This window comes from Pseudochaenichthys georgianus, chromosome 15 (assembly GCF_902827115.2).
Source record: "Pseudochaenichthys georgianus chromosome 15, fPseGeo1.2, whole genome shotgun sequence".
NCBI classification, from domain to species: domain Eukaryota; kingdom Metazoa; phylum Chordata; class Actinopteri; order Perciformes; family Channichthyidae; genus Pseudochaenichthys; species Pseudochaenichthys georgianus.
In genome coordinates, this window is record NC_047517.1 from 21,253,593 (window position 1) to 21,276,225 (window position 22,633).

The 22,633-nt window shown below is 41.0% G+C and overlaps 1 protein-coding gene across 1 annotated transcript in view; it reads right to left on the bottom strand.

Moving 5' to 3' along the window:
• LOC117459267 (collagen alpha-1(XIX) chain-like) overlaps positions 1–22,633 on the bottom strand; it is a 117,347-nt gene that overhangs the window by 18,986 nt on the left and 75,728 nt on the right. Inside the window, exons 24-48 of the mRNA XM_034099997.2 lie at positions 22,332–22,376; positions 21,795–21,848; positions 20,588–20,626; positions 18,974–19,015; positions 16,580–16,657; positions 16,162–16,197; positions 15,948–16,001; positions 15,673–15,726; positions 14,937–14,978; positions 12,748–12,852; positions 12,525–12,578; positions 12,000–12,053; positions 9,853–9,906; positions 9,643–9,696; positions 9,232–9,276; positions 8,159–8,209; positions 7,962–8,006; positions 6,967–6,993; positions 5,645–5,698; positions 4,532–4,576; positions 4,185–4,229; positions 4,024–4,086; positions 3,567–3,602; positions 2,016–2,060; positions 1,052–1,186 (exon numbers count right to left, since the gene is read on the bottom strand). Of these exons, the coding sequence (XP_033955888.1) occupies positions 1,052–1,186; positions 2,016–2,060; positions 3,567–3,602; positions 4,024–4,086; positions 4,185–4,229; positions 4,532–4,576; positions 5,645–5,698; positions 6,967–6,993; positions 7,962–8,006; positions 8,159–8,209; positions 9,232–9,276; positions 9,643–9,696; positions 9,853–9,906; positions 12,000–12,053; positions 12,525–12,578; positions 12,748–12,852; positions 14,937–14,978; positions 15,673–15,726; positions 15,948–16,001; positions 16,162–16,197; positions 16,580–16,657; positions 18,974–19,015; positions 20,588–20,626; positions 21,795–21,848; positions 22,332–22,376 (1,356 nt within the window). The remainder of the gene's footprint in view (positions 1–1,051; positions 1,187–2,015; positions 2,061–3,566; positions 3,603–4,023; positions 4,087–4,184; positions 4,230–4,531; positions 4,577–5,644; positions 5,699–6,966; positions 6,994–7,961; positions 8,007–8,158; positions 8,210–9,231; positions 9,277–9,642; positions 9,697–9,852; positions 9,907–11,999; positions 12,054–12,524; positions 12,579–12,747; positions 12,853–14,936; positions 14,979–15,672; positions 15,727–15,947; positions 16,002–16,161; positions 16,198–16,579; positions 16,658–18,973; positions 19,016–20,587; positions 20,627–21,794; positions 21,849–22,331; positions 22,377–22,633) is intronic.

Sequence of the window (22,633 nt, forward strand, 5' to 3'; positions counted from 1 at the left end):
TTTTGGCTCTGTTTATTTAAAAGGGTAGCAGGTAGGTGAAGAGTTTCTCTCTGCGGGTGGTTTTCTGGCCTCCAGGTAATAAATTAATTTAAAATAAATATAAATAAACAAATAAAAGATCCCTATCACAGTTAGGGTAATGTTGTGAATCGAGTGGCCCATGGTGGTGGTGGGGTTATGGTATGGGCAGGCGTATGTTATGGACGATGAACACAGGCCACTCGATTCACAACATTACCCTAACCCTACCCCTACCCCTCACACCAGATACTGACTGGTTTTCGGAACCTCCCAGACCCCCCCAATAAAGCAAAAATGCACGTTTCAGAGTGGCCTTTTATTGTGGCCAGCCTAAGGCACACCTGTGCAATAATCATGCTGTCTAATCAGCATCTTGATATGCCACACCTGTGAGGTGGGATGGATTATCTCGGCAAAGGAGAAGTGCTCACTGTCACAGATTTTTTCAGATTTGTGATCAATATTTGAGAGAAATGGTTATTTTGTGTAAATAGAAAATGTTTTAGATCTTTGAGTTCATCTCATGAAAAATGGGAGCAAAAACAAAAGTGTTGCGTTTATATTTTTGTTCAGTGTATCTCTCAAAAGCGGTTTGAGCTTTTCAGGGTAAAATAGGCAAACAACAGTAGCTTTGGACTTCTCCTTCATTCCAAACAGATTAAATCTCTGCTGTTATATAACAGTTGTGACTGCGTTGAGTATGTGTAAAATGTCTGTGACACACGGAGGTGTTTTCACTGCTCTGCTGAGCTCCAGGCACGCCCACATATCCGTCTTTCTCTCTGTCTCCATCTCTCTCCCTCTCTGACCTTCTGTTGCCTGCATGAGGAGTGGGAAGCGCTCAGCAGAACGAGTACAGCAACCTCCCCAACAAAGCCTGGTTTGATGTTTCACACAAAAAGATGTAGCTGCACCATTTCTTCCATACGAGAACTGAACTACTTTCGCAAGCTCAGGGAGGAAGTAGGCTGATGGAGGTTTTGATCATCTACGGGGAAAGATAGTATGTATTTGATCAAAGTTATCTTACCAAGAGGTTAGCATTCTCAAATTGCCCTGGAGTGCCAGAATCTCCTTTCTGTCCGGATGGTCCAAGCGGGCCAGGATCTCCTAAGCGCCCCCTCTCGCCTTGAACCCCTCTTTCTCCAGGAATACCGGGATCACCCTGCAGGAAAGGAGTCCAGACATGTCTCAGCCACTATTTTCCCCGCGTGACTCATCATTATCACTTAAAGGTAACCTATTATGCAAAAGTATTTTATACATAAACATGTGTCCCCTCTGTGGAAAGAGATTCTGAAAGTTTCAGGAAAAAAGATTCTCTCTCTTTTTGTCCTGATCCATTTATATAAAAACCTGTCGAAAATGAGCTGATCAGATTTTGGCCACTTTATGATGTCATAAATGGCTTGTGCAGCCATTAGCCAATCACAAACCAAGGTACCAAGGCCAATAAACAACCCCCCCCCCCACCTTATCACCTGAATCTCCCCCTAGAGCACCATTGTGTTCTTTTTAACCAAATATCTCTCAGAGGGGCGTGGGGAGGGGCTCCTTATTTTCATCTAAAGTAACAGAATCAGCACTTTTGAAACAGGGCTGAAACAGAGGGGTTTATGGGATGCTACAATGCACGATCTGTTTGGTATTTCGAGGCAAACACCTCAGAGACATGTTTTGTATATATCTGAGACCTATGATATATTGATGAAAACCTGTCCTGAGGTACGGTTGCCAAATATAAAGCTAAAAGCCTCATTTTGCAATAGATTATTGCTTGAGTGTGACTGAGCGCTTTAATTTAGCCTTGCAAATACAATGGGAAACTGCACCGAGCGTTAAATGCCTTTGTTTAGTTCTTACGTGCGGATTAGTCATATTTGTGCCGAAGTGAAGACTTTCATTACTATTCATCACAACATTGTTGTTGTGCATTTAAGTGTGAGTCATACCAACAGTTTTATTTTTTGGAAATCAGGGATGATGCTACTTACACGCTCTCCTTTGGATCCTCTGTCTCCTGATGTACCTGTAACTCCCTATGAAAAAGGCAGATGATACATAGTTTAGTCACAAGAAAAGATAACACCTCTAAATAATTGGGAAAATAAAGTTTGCTGACCCTAAAACTTTTCACCCACTCTTGACAAAGTATTGATGTTAAGCCAGGGCACACATCATTCTCCTTTATTGTTATCCATACAAGCAGAGCAGAGATTTCTATTATTTAAACCCATCATATTTCTCATATCTACCATCATATTTGCAGAATTGCCTGTTCTGTTGCCTCGAGAAAAAACTTTGAGCAAGCTTTTCCTGAATTACTTGACTTTGAGAAATGTACACTTTTCAGATGACTGTGCATTGATTGCTTCTCAGTCAGCTCAGGTATATTGCTTGTATAAAATCTCCCTGTCAGAGTGTTTCACCTTCTGCAATGTCAAGGCTTCTCTGCATCGCCTTCCCAGCAGCTGCCTCTACTGTATGAGGGTAGCTGGCAGAGAAAGTACCTGTCTCTGGCTTCATGTCACAACATCCTGTGTCTTCCAATCCTTCCCTGTCCCTCCTCATTGCTTCCCTTTACGGCGCTCACAGCAATACCCCTGGGAGCATCTTTGTATCAATTTCCTGCTGAATTATGGGAGCCATGCAAAAGACAATCTGGCATGATGTGGTTTTATAACGGGCATCTCTCTGTGATGCTGTTCTCCCCTGCCTGCTTTAATCTGTGCTACTCTGTATTCCCCAATGCCTTAAAAAGGAGGCTTAAATCTATCATTTTGCCCAGTGAAATGTGCTTCCATGAGCAATACATGAAACCTCAAATTAGTGCGCGATGAGTCTCGGTAGAAAGGGGGAAAGCCGCCTGCTAGATGGCACTGTTGTCCCACGGAACAATGAGGCACTAATGCAGGAAAACAGGATACAAGTGTATGAGGCTTTGTGCAATGCTGAGACTCTGGTGGAAGAATACCAACTAATAGTAATAAGCAAACAATAAACTGTAGGGGTTGTCATTAAAGGGAAAACATATCTTGTAAATCAGACACAGCAAAACAGTAATTTTCATAGTGGAACCAGTTTTCTATTGGACTGTATAATGGTCTGGTAATGGCTATTCAGGGCAAATGTGTTCTGCATGCTGTGAGCCCATTCTGTGTGATTATGAAGTAAAACGCCTCTAATATGTTTGATGAAAAAAAAAAAGCAGACATTGCTGCAGTATTTGTTTCTATTTTTGCCAGGTTCATCAGGCAGGAAAATGCATATTTAATCTAAGTGTCTGCTTCTCTCTTTTACAAACATGTTATCATTGCCTAAAAGCAGTATAATTAGGGTAAAAAGACTAAAAGTCAACAAAGCCTCGAATCTGCAGGATTTGACTTCGTTTTTTATCCTTTAAAATCTCGAATATGCAAATAGCTTTAATGCACTCAGGAGGCTGTAGCTTGAGGCGGGGGGGATACAAATCTGCTGTGCCAACTTTCTGTAGCTCGGCGGATGTAAAGCACTGTCTATAAGGGGATTTGAAACACACAACTCACCTTTTCTCCATGAGTTCCATCTTTTCCAGGTCTCCCCTGCTCAAGGAGTGAAACAAAAACAAATACATTTTGTATTAGCCCCCACCTTCGATTGGATCAGCACTGTTGCACTCCTAGTAATCTCCACAGTTAATGAGATATCTCAACCAAGGGATAATGATCCTGATTGCTGTGCGAACACTGTTCCATTGTGTGCTTACAGGGAAAATTACAGAAACCATCTCTGATGGTAATTACACGGAGGATTGCAATCATCTACAGGACAAGGGATCGCCAACACACACATTTATCCATATTGTCCTTGAATCATGCTCTCTTTTCTCTCATATAATGGTAGAATGACCTGAAAGAGCAGTGTGTTATTGAAGCTCCGGCCTGGACAAAAGTGTAGTTGTCTTGGCATCATTGAGCAGTGATTATATAGGGAAGAGCAACATCATTTGTGTAGCATCCTTACAGAAACACCTTGGGGTCCCTCGGGCCCTGGGAATCCTGTCTCTCCGAGCGGCCCCCTCTCACCCTGTGGAAGAGCAGAGACAGCCAATGTGTCAGTCGGCTGTGACAAAGGAATGACGCACGGATTGACAGCTCAAAGAGAGTTAGAAGGCTGAGGCTCACCGAGTCTCCTGGGATCCCTCGCTCTCCATCAGTGCCGGGCTTCCCCTGTCAATCACAACACAGGAAGTTTGACAGGTCCTCAATGTTGTCATATCTACAGCAGCTTCAGCTTCACAATATACCAACAAGTCTACTATAGCTTCACAGTATATCCAGGGAACAGACTACGGGTCTACGTATATCCCAGTTTCAAGCGGTGTTGTGTTAAGGGACTTCTGTTTTGCTGGTTGTTATTCTGTGGGCTTTATGAAAGTTGTTGTCAGCAGCAGAGTGAAACAACACAGATGATATGTCAACAATTGAGTGTGAGTCACTGTAAATTAATTAGAAGAAGAGACAAAACTCACTGTAGGACCTATCATTCCAGATGAACCAGGCAAACCAATATCGCCCTGAGGGAGAGATGGATGGATGACATACACATACCATAAAGAATACACATACATCATCGTCGAGTAGGCACAGACACTGGTGTCAGAAATGGCCATAAACATGTTTATAATGGATGCTCCTGCACTCCTCAAACAAATGCAAGGAAAAAAGGCTTAAAAGCTTAAAAACAATACTTAGAAAATTCACAAATTGGGAGTTATAATTTACAACCTCGTTATGAAGACTTGGATTGGTATTTTGAGAGCAAACACTTGATGGTATTTCCTTAACACTTAAATGGGCATTCAATAATTTGGAAGATTAATTGAGTCCTGTTTACTACATTACACTATTATTACACCCATGTTACACATTAATACAACCCTAATAAACAGTTAATAAACCCATGTTATACTGTTACTAGACCCATACACTGATATTTCAACCCTATTAAACCCATATTACACATCAATACACCCCTATTACACCCATGAAACACTGTTTTTACACTCATATTAAACTGTCATTATTAGACCAATATTACACCCATGCAACACCAATATGATCCCCATATCACAGTTACTGTAATACACCCAATTTACACAAAGAAATGGATACAGAAACCATTTAAGTCTTAAAGGAATAGTGTCTTGTGTAAGTGTCTTTTCTATACAGATTTAGATTTAGGTTGGGTGAGGATGCAGGGCTAGATTGCATTAAGAAAGATGCGTCCAGTTCATTGTGCAGACTTAACTATAACATTTAGCTTCAGATTGCTGTGGTATTACTGTATGTGCAGTTAATGGCTCTAAACCGGACATTTCCATGATCCTTTTTTCAACCATAAGTGATTGAATTATAAACATTATTATATTCCCTTAAATTAACTTATACTAGGAACCCTTAATGCTTTTCTGGTTCATACTGGAAGCATTTGTTTCCTTTGCTGAATATCTCATTTCAGAAAAAACCCCTCTTAAAATGCTCTGTAATGAGAATTAAGTACAGAGAAAGCACTTTGCCTCACTTTGTAATCAGGTTAGGTCAAAGCAGATAAAACGCTTCTCTGAGTCGATACAGTTGCTTACCTTGGCACCGGGTAGCCCTTCAAGCCCGGGTAATCCCATGGCCCCTGGTTCCCCCTGTGAGAAAGAAACACCCCCCCACTGTGTCAAGACAACAAAAATCACTACTGGTATAGACTAAAGGTTGTTAGTTGCCCCTTTTTGTACCAGAATGATATTTTTCTCTTACAGTCCTCAATAAGGAACTGAGTTTGGTGATGAGCTAAGGAAATATCATTATAAGGCTGTCAGTAAACATTACGCATAAACAAGCAAATATAGATCAAAGCTACATACACCTTGGTTGCTGATTGGCTAATGGTTACACAAGCCAAAAAAATCGTTATGACATCGTAAAGTGGCCAAAATCTGATCAGCTCATTTTCAGACAGGTTTTTATATAAATGGACAAAAAGTGAGATAATCTATTTTCCTGAAACGTTAAGAATCTCTTTAAACAGAGTGGGCACATGTTTATGTATAAAAAACATGAAAAAGTGGATTTTGCATAATAGGTCCCCTTTAATATGACCTTTCGTTGTCAATTTGAAGATAATCATAAAAGGACAACCCGACAAAGTGAGTGTATTGTATATGCTCTATGACACCTGCTGTCACACCTAGGAAAAAGAGCCCCATTTGGCAATCACAATCAGACTGGCTTTCTGCACTATAAATAGACCCCCATTCCCAGGGTTGGAGCAAGTGGTGGCCTCTCTCTACCTCATCTTGCTCCGGCTGCCATGGAGAAACGCCATTACACAGAGAAGAGGGGCAACCGGTGCTGACATAGACGGATTGTGCAGGTAATTGTCACACATGTAGATTGTCATGAATAAGCGAGTGCGACTAAGAGGAGAGTGGGCCAGCCAGAGGATCAGCTGTGAGACGGATTGGGGCAATTCCACCACAGCACTGGAGCCGCTCACACAATTTATTAAAATGTCAAATTAGCATCCTGGTGAAAAATCACTGTGCAACAAAACAATAAAAAATGCAATTGGCCCCGCAAGAATAAAGAATTCAAGTTGATGGCAGACGTGCGGAATTGTTTCCATGTCTGCGTGGACGGTTTTCCGGCATCGGTGTGGGGGAGGACAGGACAGGACATGTTCCCACTGGCAAGACAATATCGTAAAACAGCTTCATATTTGCAGGAGGTATGATCATTTTTCGCTGTGTGTTGGAGCTCTACTGAGAGTGGTTAAGTGCTCAGGCTTGAGGGTGTATTGACTTTTGCTGAGAACCAGAGACAATGATAGAAAGCTACTAGAAACCCTGATTTCTTTTGGGGAACACTGAACATTTTTCAAAAATATATTCCTGAATACAACGTTTTAACTTACTGCAACTCCGTCATCTCCTTTAGGACCCTAAAAAGAGAGGGAAAAAAAAGAAAAGAGATTACTCCCATGAATGCAAGAACAGCTACCAACATACAAATCATTAATATAGACTCAAATATCATGCGGCTACTGTATATCAGTGTCATTACAATTTATAGCAGACATCATTGCTGCTCTTATCTCGCCATTTCTGTCTGTATATCATACTAACATCATGTTATATGAGACTGGTACAGTAAGAATGAGGTCTTTCTCAAGCAGGATTTAAAATGATCAGGATAATAAAATCCAGTCTTATTAAGCTTTAAAGATATTTAGTTAGGCATGCTTAGAAGCAATTCCGTGTTTTTCTACATCAAACAAGCAAGAAAAGATGACACATGTAGCCTTTTGTCCTCTTAACACTGATGAAGATGCTCTCTTATTGTTTACTCCAGGGGAGCTGTTGGGCTGTGCTAGATGCAGTTCAGGGAGAAGCATCCTCAAGATTGAGCTGGTTCTTGTGCATTGTGCACCGGGGATATTGAAGTCTATTTTTCTGTCACTGCCTTTAGTGTTCGTTGTGCTGGATGGATCCCTGCAGGGCCTGTGAATGGACGTCTCCCAGGAGACTGGACAAGATTACAAACGGCCCGATAAGGCGGAGCAGGGGGGAGCTGATAAGCAAATCGTCTCACTTCAGCTCGGCACTGTGCGGAGCGACTCAACATCTAAGTCCATTCTGCATGTCAATGATTATTGTGTGTCCTGGGGCAGGTCAGAAACACCTGTTTGGGAGTCAGGACGCCTCTTGGCCTTTGACAAACCACCAGCTCTCATTGAACATGATTGAGTGTGATAGTGCCTCAGTAGCTGAGATAACACTGGAGGGCCGGTCAAGTTATTTGTTATTCAGCTCTCACTGGCTCATACAGTATCAGTGTGCCTGTGTGCTAGCGTTCCTCTGCAGCACACTGTTAAGGATTTGCTGCAGGCATAACAATGATTATGCTTACCAGAGCACCAGGAGCTCCAGGGGGTCCCAGCATAGCTCCACCGCTCTGAAAAGACGTGTTTTTCCTTTGTTATGACTGCTTACAAAATAGGGTCAAACACATTTGAACCAAAAGCGCAGATTCCTCTTGTTGCTAAACGATTGAACTATGACATGCAAACAACAGATCACAATGAGAGCCATTTGAAAAGTCTTTACCTGCAGCTTGTACAGACTGCTCATCCCATTGCCCTCCACATAAGGTACACCCTGAAACACAACACAAAGTAGTTGACACATCTCCTCTCAGAGACTCTCCTCACTGCTCTGTGAGTTTTAGGCACCAAGAGTCTTTATAGAAAAGCTGGACAGTAGGTTTGGAGCAGTTATACTTTGTTAAGCTCTTAAAAGCTACATGAGAGAGATCAATAGCTTATTTGGTGAAAACAAAAAGAGAGCGATGGAGTGGGCGAGGAAGTGAGGAGTGAAAGGAAGAGAAAAAACAGAGAACAGTAGAACTAATAACCCTTGAGCCACTGTTAATTCAGAAAACCAGAGTATTTCCGCAACACAAAAGAGCACACTGATTAGAAGAGATTCGGCTATGAGAACTATAGTGTTCTTGGGTATTGTGGAGTGGAACATAAAGAGTGTTTTTCCCATAATAGATTGGTAGAGGACAGCTATAGTAAATGTAGAAGGAGTCAAGGTTCTCATTTGGAAGCAAGCGGATGCCTATGCCCTTTTCAGGCCACTGAGCCATCCCCTGTCCTCCCAGAGAGCAGTTTATGAGACCAGGGTGTGGGGGGGGGGGGCACCGCCAGTTCAAGGGGACGGCTGATGAATTATAGATCTGCCTTTGAAAGTGCTTACACACTGGCCTTTTAAAGGGTACAAGCATGATTCTATGCCAGTGAGCAGGTCCCTACAATTTCCTCAAGTTGTGCTTGTTTGTCAGTTATGTTTTCCTTAGTACAGTGAATACTGTTGTACTGAGCAAAATTATAACTGCACTGATGGCCATTTCTGTAGGAAGAGATGCCAAGGCAATGCTTTGGCTCCATCCGTTACTTAATCATGGGTTTGGATAGTGCTGAGAAAAGCAAGATGATTAAATGTGTTCAATGTGCCAACTGAACATAAGGCTAGAAGGATAGTTTGTGCAACAAAAAAACTCACATTTATTTACACGTACATGTAATGTGAAATAAATAAATATAATCTATGACCTTTATGGAGTTCTTGAGACTTGTTATTACCGTCTAACTCTTCCTTAGGAAGGAGGAACTTACCGGTGGCCCTGGAAGCCCTGGCATGCCCTGGGCTCCGTCATTTCCCTGTCAAATAACAGAGGAATTGTTAAATATGGAAATGGAAGTATTTATCAAGCGCAGTCCCATTCTAACAGAATCCAATGATATGGAATCTTATAAACCAACCCTGAGTAAAAAACACACAAAACGAATTTAGCAAAAATAATCCCTGAATTATTAAGTCATTTAAAGAATCTTTATCATCCTTATTACAGACATTCCTATAGTCATTTTGCCAATCAATCTTTAACATTTATGACGGATGCATTTTAATGGAAAAAGCAACAAAAAAGAGAATGTACCTAATCATATCTGAATATTTTGCATGCAAACTGGCAAACATAGTCATATAGTGTACACATGTGATGGTTAAACAGTAAAACAACTTACTCTTTCCCCTTTTCCACCGTGTGGCCCCAATGGCCCAGGTCTACCCATAAGCCCCTGCAAACAGAACAGCATCCTATGTTGAAAGTTAACTGCAGAGAAAAGGACTTACACATGCCGAGATAAAAACTTTTAACTATAAATATGTACTTTGTGTCATGAAATAATGGAATCGATATTGTGTACACATACATTAAAGGACAGGCTTCTTACCTGAGACCCTGTTCGACCGGTCACTCCAGGAAGTCCTGGAGTTCCTGAAAGCCCCTGTAGGACACAAAGTGGAAAAATTACATTTTTATAATACTTCCATATATACTGTAGGGCAATAGGTGATGTGGGCACTTGGCCCAGCAGTATTATTGTTTTTTCACAACAGACTAAACTAAACTAACTAAAGGAGTAAAATGTTATTTAATGGTCGTAATGTGTTGATGCCTGGAACAGCTTTTTAGGAATCAATGAGCAACAATAATCAGATGAAACTAGAAAAAGTAAAGAGGCAGATCTTCGCCTGGTGTATCACTATCTACCTAAAATAGAAGAGTTGAATCCCACTCAATTGTTCCTGCCGGCTCATTTAAAGTCAATGACACAAATGGGGATTTATTCATCTATCATGCCTACCTTAAGTGGATCATCAAAATGCTCATATTGAATAAACCTACAGATGTTCTGGTTTTAAAATGATACCTAATTATTCTATGGATGACTGTTAGACGTTGAGTGAAGAATAGAAAGAAGTCAGCAGTCAAAGACGATATGAAAAAGTCAATAAAATAGGTTCACAAAAACTGTGATTCAACTCAATCACCACACCCCCACACACACACACACACACACACACACACACACACACACACACACACACACACACACACACACACACACACACACACACACACACACACACACACACACACACACACACACACACACACACACACACACACACACACACACACACACACACACACACACACACACACACACACACACACACACACACACACACACACACACACACACACACTTCAGGGGACATTACATTGACTTACATGCGTTTCCTGGAGACTTATCCTAACCTTAACCATAACCAACACATGCCTAACCCTAACCCTAACCAAGTCTTCATCCTAAAATTAATGATTCCCCTCATGGGGACCTCCATTTTGTCCCCATAAGGGAGGCGAGTCCCCACACGTGACTATGTAAACAGATTTAGGTCCCCACAAGTATAGTGATGCTAGGCCACACACACACACACACACACACACACACACACACACACACACACACACACACACACACACACACACACACACACACACACACACACACACACACACACACACACACACACACACACACACACACACACACACACACACACACACACACACACACACACACACACACACACACACACACACACACACACACACACACACACACACACACATCTTCTCAACATTTACCCCAAAGGCTTACGCCTGGCGCAGATAATAACACGGAACATAGAGCATGCAAGTATACTTTGGAGACTGAATGAAAACATTTTTCTATTCACTGCAATGACTACTGGGACTATGCTCACATCTTATCTTTATAGCACCTTTTCATATGCAGAGGCTGTGAAATGTTCCATTGTCTACAGCACAACCTCTATGCATTTGTATAGATATATCAAATATATATTTTTTAATGACAATGCACATGTTTCTATCAATTATTTATCTTATGATAGCAAATGTAAAACAAACTTCAACAGGGCCATGTTTTATAAACAACTCTGTCTAGTGTTGAGAATCTCCTACCATCGCAGTTCAATGCTGAACGTTGACCTATGTAATGCTTCTCTTAAGCTCAACTCCTCTTAAGAGTGCCTTGTTTTTTTAATTAACACACACACACACACACACACACACACACACACACACACACACACACACACACACACACACACACACACACACACACACACACACACACACACACACACACACACACACACACACACACACACACACACACACACACACACACACACACACACACACACACACACACACACACACACACACACACACACACACACACACACACACACAGGCTGCATTCTTTATACAGTAGCTCCTTGGAGTGCAAGAGATAGGGCAGAGTGCACACGCAGCACTGAGCAGAGCTTTTGATAGCGTCTTTTGAAAACACACTTTCAGAGTAGACGGGCTTTAAGAGGAGGCAGACATTACAATGCATTTACATTCTTTTGAAAAACCAAACTCTCAATGTCACAGTGACTTCCGGCTTGTTATAAAACTACCGGATCCATTTGGTTTGCTCAAACTTTTTTCTCTTACCTCATCACCTTTATCTCCGGTGGGGCCTGCGAACCCTCTCTCTCCTTTCACTCCCTGCAGGAAGGCACAACCGATGAGGGAGGAAGACTTTTAAGTTTTTTTACCAAAAATAAAAAAGGCCTAAAACTAAAGGTTGATGGGTGTAAACTTCAAAAATGTATTTTCCCCTTGAAAATTGGCTAGCCGGTTTCACCATGGTAGAACATTGTATCCATAGCAACAACTTCTGCAGCGAGGCACATACAGAATAATACAGGTTTAAGAACAGCTGGTTATGCTCCCTGAGTTATTCTAAGATGTGATTCATGAAAAGCGTATGTCAATGTAAATCTCTATAGATTAGATTTACGCACAATTCCGTAAACAAAATCATATAATGAGGCCATTAGTGTCCATTAGTGTTACAGATTTGTTTGCCATGCGGAGAAACTGAATAATTCATTTAGATCCGCACAAACAATTACTTGAAAAAAAAATGTGCTTTGATATCTTCTGAGTGTCTCCATATCTGATTGCCTCGCCTACCTTTGGGCCTTCTTTCCCAGGGTTACCCATGGGACCTCTTACACCAGGATCCCCCTGTTAAAGATCGACACACAATTAATATGGGTGTAAGCACACATGCTCTTAAATGATTTAATAAGCATCCCCGAGAGTAGATTTAACAAGTGTCATGTTGCACAGTACGGCGGTCAGATTAACATGTACACTAGCATCTGTTCTCGATCGCCTACCATGATACTTTTACCTTTTCTCCCACCAAGCCTTCTACTCCATGCACTCCGTTGGACCCCTTCTCTCCCTTCTGCCCAGGAAGCCCTGGGACTCTCGTCTGGCACACACTGCAGGCATTCTGCCATCGGAGGCAAAGCAGGAAGCAAAGAGTGGTGGCACAGATAAGATTTCATCAGGTAAAGCTGCATTTTTCGCCCTTTATTATGTCACATCCCCTGGGTGGAGGACAAGACCCCGACTGACACAAAGCGTTCTCTAAATGTCTGCCGAGCAAGATAATGTGAACCCACCAAGAGTGTCTCTCGTCTCGGTGAGGGGTGAACTTTGTCAAACTCATTGACTGTGACATTTAGGTGAGAATCTTAAATATCATTGTCCCTAATCCAGTCTAGATATAGGTACTGGAATTCCAGGAAAAAGCAATGAGCTCTAAACTGGAGGGAGGCAGTAGAAACCGGTTCAGTGCACCATTAAAATGCAGCATTAAAAAGAAGCTGAGTGTGAAATGTAAAATGGGAGATAATCTGTATAAGCTTGTCATTTCAGTAACCTCCAAGAGTACAAGGAAATGCTCAATAAAACCAATAAAACAAATAAGGACACCATGTTATTACTAAATATAAAAATATAGTAGAAAATGTGAATTTATGTCTCAACAAGGTGCTAAAATCACTTATGAGATTGCTATTAAGCAATTTTAAAGAAGGCAATCAACAAAGTACTGAAAAGCAATGATTCTGAGGTTGGCGTTTGATTCTTTCTATAATGAGTTATTAAATATAATTATGTTGATTTGTATTAAATATTAAAAACTGAAAAGTTCTGTCCTTCAGGTCACATGATGAGTCCAAGTGACTTACCTGCTCTTTTCAAATGGAATAGAAAGAACACATTTTTTGATTTTGTTGCAAAATGGCCACCATGAAAAGTAACAACCACAGAAGAATCTCAGGTAATAAAAACCGAAGGCTGAAAAGTGTTTCGCATTACGTTTGGCCTTGCAGCCCCCGTGCAAATTCTGGATTTGGTCAGTGATTGATGAGAAAAATGAAGGGGTAATAGCCTTTCAAAGTGAGAAAACGAAGATATAAGCTGCAAGTCTGGTGGTTTGGAACATGGTTTCTTTCAGAGCATGTGTAGCTTTCTTACAAAATGCTTTAACGTTTCGTAATTGGAGGTGAAGGTTAAAGTGACAAGGGAAATCTACTGGAGGAAATTAAATTATAGCGTTTTAGAAGTAAGAGAAGTGAGAGCAATTCTCAAGAGCTTATTTGGGTTTTGGATTGAATCTGATATACATAGAATAGGGTATTTCAAACAGTGTTGAATATCAGCTTTCATCATGGTTACTCTCTATAAACTAATACTTAAGAGGCCATAGTGTGCTGCCAGATTCAAGATTATTTCTTCACATTTGTTAAGCCATGTTTGTTGATTGCCTTCACAAAAACAATCACCATTAGCATTAATATGAATTTAATTAAACGTATGCTGCCATAGAGCAATGGACACACAGATGATTTAGCATTTGTGTTTTCATCTGCATTGGTTAGGGTTATACTGTGGAACAGTTTTAAAATCGGACATGTAGTTAGTGCTGCCCCATTAACTCTGATTAGTGCACTATTATCACTGTGCAGTTTTCTTCTCCTAAATGATGTATTTAGGTTTTTGCGTTTTTTGTGCATGCATTTCCTCACGCAAAGAAACACATTTTATAATTAACACCAATTTATCACATACTGTAATCTTTTTTTCAGTCGGCATGATAGCTGTGAAATGAACTAATATGCAATCCCTTATCACTCTTCATGTGGTGGGAGGAAAATTGCCACATAAGCATCGTCTCTGCATATCTATATTTGCATATCTGCAGAGCAGTTTAACAACATTCTGATAAAGTATTCTCTGTATTAAAGTGTTTTGCATGCAATATTTATATTATTTAACTGACTTTATTATCAAGATGTCACACTGTATGTGCACCTGAGGTGAATGCCTGTTATTTTTCATACTTCTCCCAGTCATCCTGATGGAGGCACTCAAGGGCTTTTACTATTTCGCTTAAATGACAGCATCAATTCCAATAGTACTATTTCAAATAATGAAACATTTTGATTTTAAACAGCTAAACCAGGCCAGTGTAAGTATGTCGTTGGTTATGAAAAGCTGTAATTATCATTAACTATTAGGGTAAATTACCTTGAGTAATGCTCCCATGTCTCCAACAATTGGCAGGGCAGTCTGTCAAATAAAGAAGGAGAAAATAAATGCATGAAACATTGTCACAGTCAGAAAAAAATTCAGCTGTTTGTTTGGTGGAACTGCATCTACTAAATTGGTCAGCACGTCAATCTATTAGAGCATCTTAAATGCCTTTAAGGAATGTCACTTTGCCACAGAATCTTTTTAACAAAGTCCTGTTTCAGTTTGTCATTTTCATTTTTGATCTGCAACGCTTGAGGAAACAGTTTAATCATTTTATTGCTGGAACATGTCTTCAAACATATTGTTGTCCTCTGGAGCTGAGAAAAGCATTTTGATTTGGAGCCAGTGTATTTTTGAAGAAAAGTAATCGGACAATAAATGGGTATCATGGGTGTTTACGGTGGATGAATTTAAATCGGTTAAAATACTAAAATTACAAGGCTTTGAAGCAGCAGCAAAACACGCCTTTTGAAATCCTACTCCAGCTTTCAGATATATGGTTATTGTTGCTTACTTGAAACATAAAAAGGCGAGAAAGAGATGAGAACATGTGCTAACAACAAGGGGCTGCCAATTTGTCGTAAACTGCACCATTTCCTTGAGACTGATGTTGGTTAGTGAACAGCAGGATGAGCTGCTAATTATCTTCAAACTGGAGCTGCATTGTGAATAGTGACTTTGAATTGTAGCTGCAGATCACTGATGCTGCAGAAGGAGATTTTTCACTTACTGGTTCACCTGGGGGTCCAGCAGGGCCAGGGGGGCCTGGCCTACCAAGGGAGCCCTTTAATTGAGACAAAGAAAGGAGTCAACAATCCTCCTAGCTATGACATCAAGTGCACACGCACAGCTGTAGCTCTGCTCCCATCTCAGTTGGTGGGGATTTGTGTCCTGGAGCTGTGATTCATCACATGTGTTCTTCCACAGTGGTAGCTGACATAACTTGTATCTGCTCATATGTGAGGGGGGTGAATAAGAGAGGAAGGACTGACTGATCCCACTTACCTCTCTACCTGGAACTCCAGGAGGGCCAGATAAACCTTGGAGTCCACGAAGGCCCTGAGAAAAACCCCAGACATTGTCAATCTTGCTTTATAGAACCAGATAACAACTATAACCAGTGCAGTGTTAAAATAATTGAAACTCTGCAGGCGCCACAGCATTAACAAGCTGAAAATCATATTGTTTGTGTTGTGGATTCACAGAGTTTTCCACATACCTCAATTCCCGGCTTTCCAGAAGATCCCATGCGGCCCTAAGAACACATCACACAACTTGTTAACACTATCTGCCCTGTAGCACCCATGATCCAATATAGGAATTGTGTTAGACACCTTCTGCTCTATTGATTCTCTGCCTCGAACAATCCTTCATTCCAAAAATGAAAGCAGACTCACTCACAATCAAACCTATGTGAGGTTCAAACTAACGGGGCAGAGAATATATGAGGAAAGCAGAGGGCAACACGGCTCTACCTCCCAGTATTGACCAGAGTTTTCATCTCAGACTGTATTTAATGAACATTGATCTTGGTATACAAAAACGATCTCTCTCAGTAAATGTCTGAGAATCTCAAGGTAAGATAGCTTGAACTGGGCTGAATGTGGGAGGCACAGGTCAGATGACATCATACTCACAGGTGAACCTATGATAGTCTCTCCAGGTTCGCCTTTGTCTCCATGTTCTCCGGACAATCCTGGGACACCTCTCTCACCCTGAGACAAATAAAAGGGAGCAGACAGTGATAAAGAATCCAGAAGTCATGGAGAGCTGCAGCGCTGCATGATCATAAACTATTCAAACTCTGTCTGAAGTCATATCCATTTATGTTTCACCTTCAATATCTTCAACAGAAAGAAACATGGCTGTATCAAGGCCATGACATGATCATGTTAATTATGTATACGATTGCTCTGTCTTGGGATACACATGTATTTGATACTTAGGATCTCTTGAGTACATTATTTTACAAACCTGCTTGAAAACTCAATATGATATCATCAAAAAAGTTTGAGATCTTTACAAATATAACAGTAAATATATAGTAAATAAAGTAGGTTGGCTTTTTGGTTTTGTGAAAACTAATTGTAGTTGAGACCGAAATATTTAGATGAAAGTAATAGATAAACAGGGAACATAAATGCTAAAAGTAATGGATACATGGTTAAAACACCCAATTCAACCACCTCGTGTGATGGGACAAAAGCGATCACCACCAAACTACCTAAACATTGACAAATACAAAGTCAATGAAACATTACTGTAGGCTAAAAATCTCAGCTTTTATCAAAAATAATAGAGTTAGTTATAATCTCGTAGATCTCTGTTTTGTTTCCTACAGCACATATGGCGATAAGCAGTAACTGTAGCTGTGTTTATAGGTCTCACTTCCCAGAGATCCAAGAGAGAGATTTTCTGGGATTATCACCACAGACACCTTGTTTGTAATTTTGCAAATGCAAGGTGTTTTATCCGTGGGCGATAGGCTCTATCACCATTCTGTCCCCTCTTTGGGCTTTGGAAAGTGAGACCATGAGGCCATTTTCAATTAAACATATTTCAATTTTCAACCAGCTTCAACTAGTCGACACATGTGCAACTGAACAATGTTTGGCTCCCATTTATTGTATGTAACCAGCACCCGGAGCTCCGGATTTAAAATGCCTGTGATATTTTCGTGTCATCCAGCAGAGATTTACAGGCAAGGGAGGCCAAACATAATGTATGTGTTCTTACTAGCAACAAAGCGGGTTAAATATGAGAAAGATGTACTTTTAAATGAAAGTCGTTGAGACTAACTTGAAAAAAGATAATGGATGGTGTCCTTGAAGTAGTGCTTGAGTATATTTGAAAAGGCTGTTGGGGAGAGTCTGACAATAAACCACTGACATTAACTGTACCTGAACATGTTAGTATTTGACTTCTATCTTACACTGAACAAAAATATAAATGCAACACTTTTGTTTTTGCTCCCATTTTTCATGAGATGAACTCAAAGATCTAAAACATGTTCTATATACACAAAATAACCATTTCTCTCAAATATTGTTCACAAATCTGAAAAAAATCTGTGATAGTGAGCACTTCTCCTTTGCCGAGATAATCCATCCCACCTCACAGGTGTGGCATATCAAGATGCTGATTAGACAGCATGATTATTGCACAGGTGTGCCTTAGGCTGGCCACAATAAAAGGCCACTCTGAAACGTGCAGTTTTGCTTTATTGGGGGGGTCTGGGGGTGTCCGAAAACCAGTCAGTATCTGGTGTGACCACCATTTGCCTCACGCAGTGCAACACATCTCCTTCGCATAGAGTTGATCAGGTTGTTGATTGTGGCCTGTGGAATGTTGGTCCGCTCCTCTTCAATGGCTGTGCGAAGTTGCTGGATATTGGCAGGAACTGGAACACGCTGTCGTATACGACCAGACGATCTTGGAGGTGAACATGCTGGATGTGGAGGTCCTGGGCTGGTGTGGTTACACGTGGTCTGCGGTTGTGAGGCCGGTTGGATGTAATGCCAAATTCTCTGAAACGCCTTTGGAGACGGCTTATGGTAGAGAAATGAACATTCAATTCACGGGCAACAGCTCTGGTGGACATTCCTGCTGTCAGCATACCAATTGCACGCTCCCTCAAAACTTGCGACATCTGTGGCATTGTGCTGTGTGATAAAACTGCACGTTTCAGAGTGGCCTTTTATTGTGGCCAGCCTAAGGCACACCTGTGCAATAATCATGCTGTCTAATCAGCATCTTGATATGCCACACCTGTGAGGTGGGATGGATTATCTCGGCAAAGGAGAAGTGCTCACTATCACAGATCTTTTCAGATTTGTGATCAATATTTGAGAGAAATGGTTATTTTGTGTATATAGAAAATGTTTTAGATCTTTGAGTTCATCTCATGAAAAATGGGAGCAAAAACAAAAGTGTTGCATTTATATTTTTGTTCAGTGTACTATCTGCAGAAGTTAACATTGTAGCTAGTTAAAGTTGTAGCAGTGATGCTTCACCACCAAAGTGCTTCCTACCTTGGGCCCGCGAGACCCTCTGCTTAGAGACAACCCATCGCCCTGAAAAACAACAGGAAGAAGACATCAGAATAGATATTCACTGCACCTTCATCAACTATTCACTTTGAGACCTGAGGTGCAACCCACAAAAAGCTGCTCCAGTGCTGTGAGTGAGTTTAAACAGGAATATGAAATCTTTACGAGGGCTACGCTCCACACTGTGAGCAGTCTGAACACAGCGTCACATTATGAGCTCATGTTCTGCTGTTTACAACACATCGTTTCTGTTTACAGAGCCAAACTGATAATGCTATACCACAGAGAAAAACCTTGATTGGAATCAGGACGACTGTAAGCATTATTTACTGTATACAGTTCGGATGAGACATTGATTTCTGTGGTCAGCATGTATTAGTGTTAACTTACAATCCTACAATGCACAATGTAAATTAGCCGTGGAGAAGTTGGAACTAGCACAGCAGTTCTCCAGTTTCAGGGTGAAAAGTACCAATTCCTTCAGAAAGTTTGGGAAGTGGAGAACTTTTTGAGACTGATACTATGATCTTAAGACTGCATTTTCTCTTTGTTCCAGTTGCACTAGACATTATGCACTGCACTGAAAAAAACCTTTATATCACAACTTCAGAATAGAGGAAGATTGCTAATGTATGCAAATAATAAAAGTCAAACACAACAAAGACCAAATTGCTCATTGTTAATTTGAAGGCAAATTCATTAAAGTGATGTTACCTTCTTGAGCGGGCTGACTCATTAAAGTACCCCAGACCATCAGCAACGATAAGAGTTTATTGCTTTTTTTCTATTTGCTTTGTCTTATATACAAAGACCATAACATGTTAAGAATCTCATCTGCCCAGGAAGTCAGTTTTAAACGATAAACTGTTGTATTTGTTCAGTCTTTGAACTACTAAACGACAAGAGGTCATTGGCATGCTGTAAAAATGTCCTCCTTGAACCTTCACACATATTATTGCCCTCTTCTCCAATCCAGCTCCAATTTCCACAGTGCTGGATTACATTAAAGAGGTTTGAATACTTCTGTCTGCACGCATCTTTCCCTTATTACTCCGCTCAAGTGAACTCACTAGCCCTTGCTTGATGAGTACCTCTGAAGTCAGGCTTAATGTTATCTTCAGCGTTTCCACATAAACAAACAAACATGATTGTTTTAAAGCCATAGAGCACTTGCCAGTGATTGAGGAGTGCACGCGTCCTCAACTAGGACTGACGCTGGGGTTTTGGGGACATTATAATGAACATTTCTATATGCAAAGCCGTGTCCATAAAAGAGAGTGCTTCAACAGCAATAAGCTCCAAAGTGGGAGGATAGGTGATTGCCCAGGCTGGGGTTATCCGGTGGTGGATTACCTAATGGCATTGCATCTCCCTAATGTCATAGCAGCTATACAGCTAGAGGAGCTAGTTTATTCTACTCTGTCTGCTAATGTCTAGCTGTTTGCAAATTATCTTTGTTTTGTGAATTTCTGTTGGATTGTTGTTTTACGGTTTTACACTTTTGCCTCCTGAGACTCGAAGGCTGAACGCAACAAGGTCAGAAGACAGTCAGTTTTTTAAACTTGATATGGTTTTTAAACTTGATATGGTACCCACCATATGGCCTGGAAGCCCCGTCACTGCACCAGAGTCCCCCTACAAACAGAAAGACAGTATTGAGCTAAGCATATTCTGACACAGGGAGCTGAACAATGAAAAGTCTGGTGGGTGTAGCCATGGAACACGCCATTTAGCACAATGATGTCGCACATGAATGGATACATTATCACTGTTTGTTAGAGGGGACAGCGTTTGGCACTGCATGGAGCCTAACAAAACCATCAAGTTCGCAGAGTAGAAATTGCTGTCCACAAGACCAAATTAGCAACGTCTGCTTTCTGTTTCCCGCCTCAAAAAATGAACTTGAAATATTACCACTAATGCCTTAGTGTCTTGTCTTTTAGCAATGTTAGCAGTCAGTTGTTCATCCAATTCTGGTCTAGTCTTAAATGGATTGCCATACATTTTGTATACATATTTAAAGTCCCCCTGAGGAGGAATTCTATGGACTTTGGTTATTCTTTGACTTTTTCTTGAGCAGAAGTGAGGTCAAAATGTCAACTTGCCCAACACTTCAATACTACCAATAAACTGCTAGAACAGCTGAAGGCATTCCCATCAGCCTCAGCTGTACTAAACTACAACAGTGAACATGTTAACATTGTCTTTTATTTATTGTCACCGTAAGCATGTTAGCATGCTGCCATTAGCATTGAGTTTAAAACACCACTGTGCCTAAGAGAAGAAAAAAGCCTGTTAGACATATTTCTGTTATGCTTTCAGGCTAAGTTATGGTCTCCTGGCTCCAGCTTCATATTTAGCGTACAGACATTGTTTGCCTTTCCACATTTATTTATAGACTACCACATGAATGTTCACTACAGCAGAGATGGCACAGAAGATGTGAATTACTGTAGGAGGGTGAATCACTTTAGGATTCATCTCTCTGCCCTTGAGTGAACCAGAGTGACTCCAGTGGTTATTTTGACAAGTGACAAACCCCATATGCATGTCAATTGCACACTTTCTCTCTATCAGCATAGCATTTTAAACACATCTTACTGAAATAATTAATGTATGTACATAATATTATAAATAAGAAATAGTAGTTTGAGGTATTAGTTGCCAAAAGTTACATGATTGAGAATGGCAGGCGTGGCGTCATTTGAAAGGTGTATTAAAACGTTGTCTCACATGCTCACCCTGTGATCTTAGCTTCATATTTTTCTTTTCAAGGGGGGAACTTGATTTGAAGTTTACCTACCTTTTCTCCTTTCAGGCCATCTTTACCAGACACCCCGGACTCCCCTGACGATCCCTGTAAATAGTGGGGAAAAGAGACACATCTATCACTAGGCCTTCATCTACTCTCACACATTTATCTCCTCCTCCTCACTGCTTCAGCGGGCTGCCGTGTTCCAACATAATTTCCCTTAGCCAGGATTTATGAAATGCCTCTTTTCCCTCCCTGCTTTTGAGTAAAGACAGATGCTCATTACGGAAGCAGGTGTGGAGAACAGATTGAGCCTCTGCCTCCGTTCCTGGCATAAAGCAGTTAGATTTGCCTCTTTCCACTAATTAATTCTTAAATTTGATTACTGATCGTCTGTGTACAAATTCTGGACTTCTCTCCCGACTTCCTCTCTGTCTCTGCCTGTTTTGGTTTATCTGTTTATCTCTATCTTTCACTTTGGCAGGCTGAGTTAGAGAGAAGAGGATATGGCAAGGCGGCAGATAAGGCAATGAAAGAAAGAAAAGGTTGACATGAAGTGCTCGGCGTGTCGAGAGCCAATATACTTACTGCCTCTCCCGGGAGTCCTGGGAGTCCAGACAGGCCTTGCTTGCCCTGGCAAAACACAGAGGAAAACCAATACTTAGAGATATATTCTCCTTTTGTTTGGTGAGAAAATTGCCTGGCCTCTCAAATGTTACATCCCAGTCAGCTACACTGTGGGCACGACTTTCGAGAGTATTTTAATAAGCAGTGTTGTTTAAGTGTCCCCCATACCACCTTTTTAATAAACCATGGAAAGTTTCATGGCAATTACTGTGCTGTATGCAGAGGATATCGTCATTACTGGGCAGCGGTAGGTTTTCTTACAT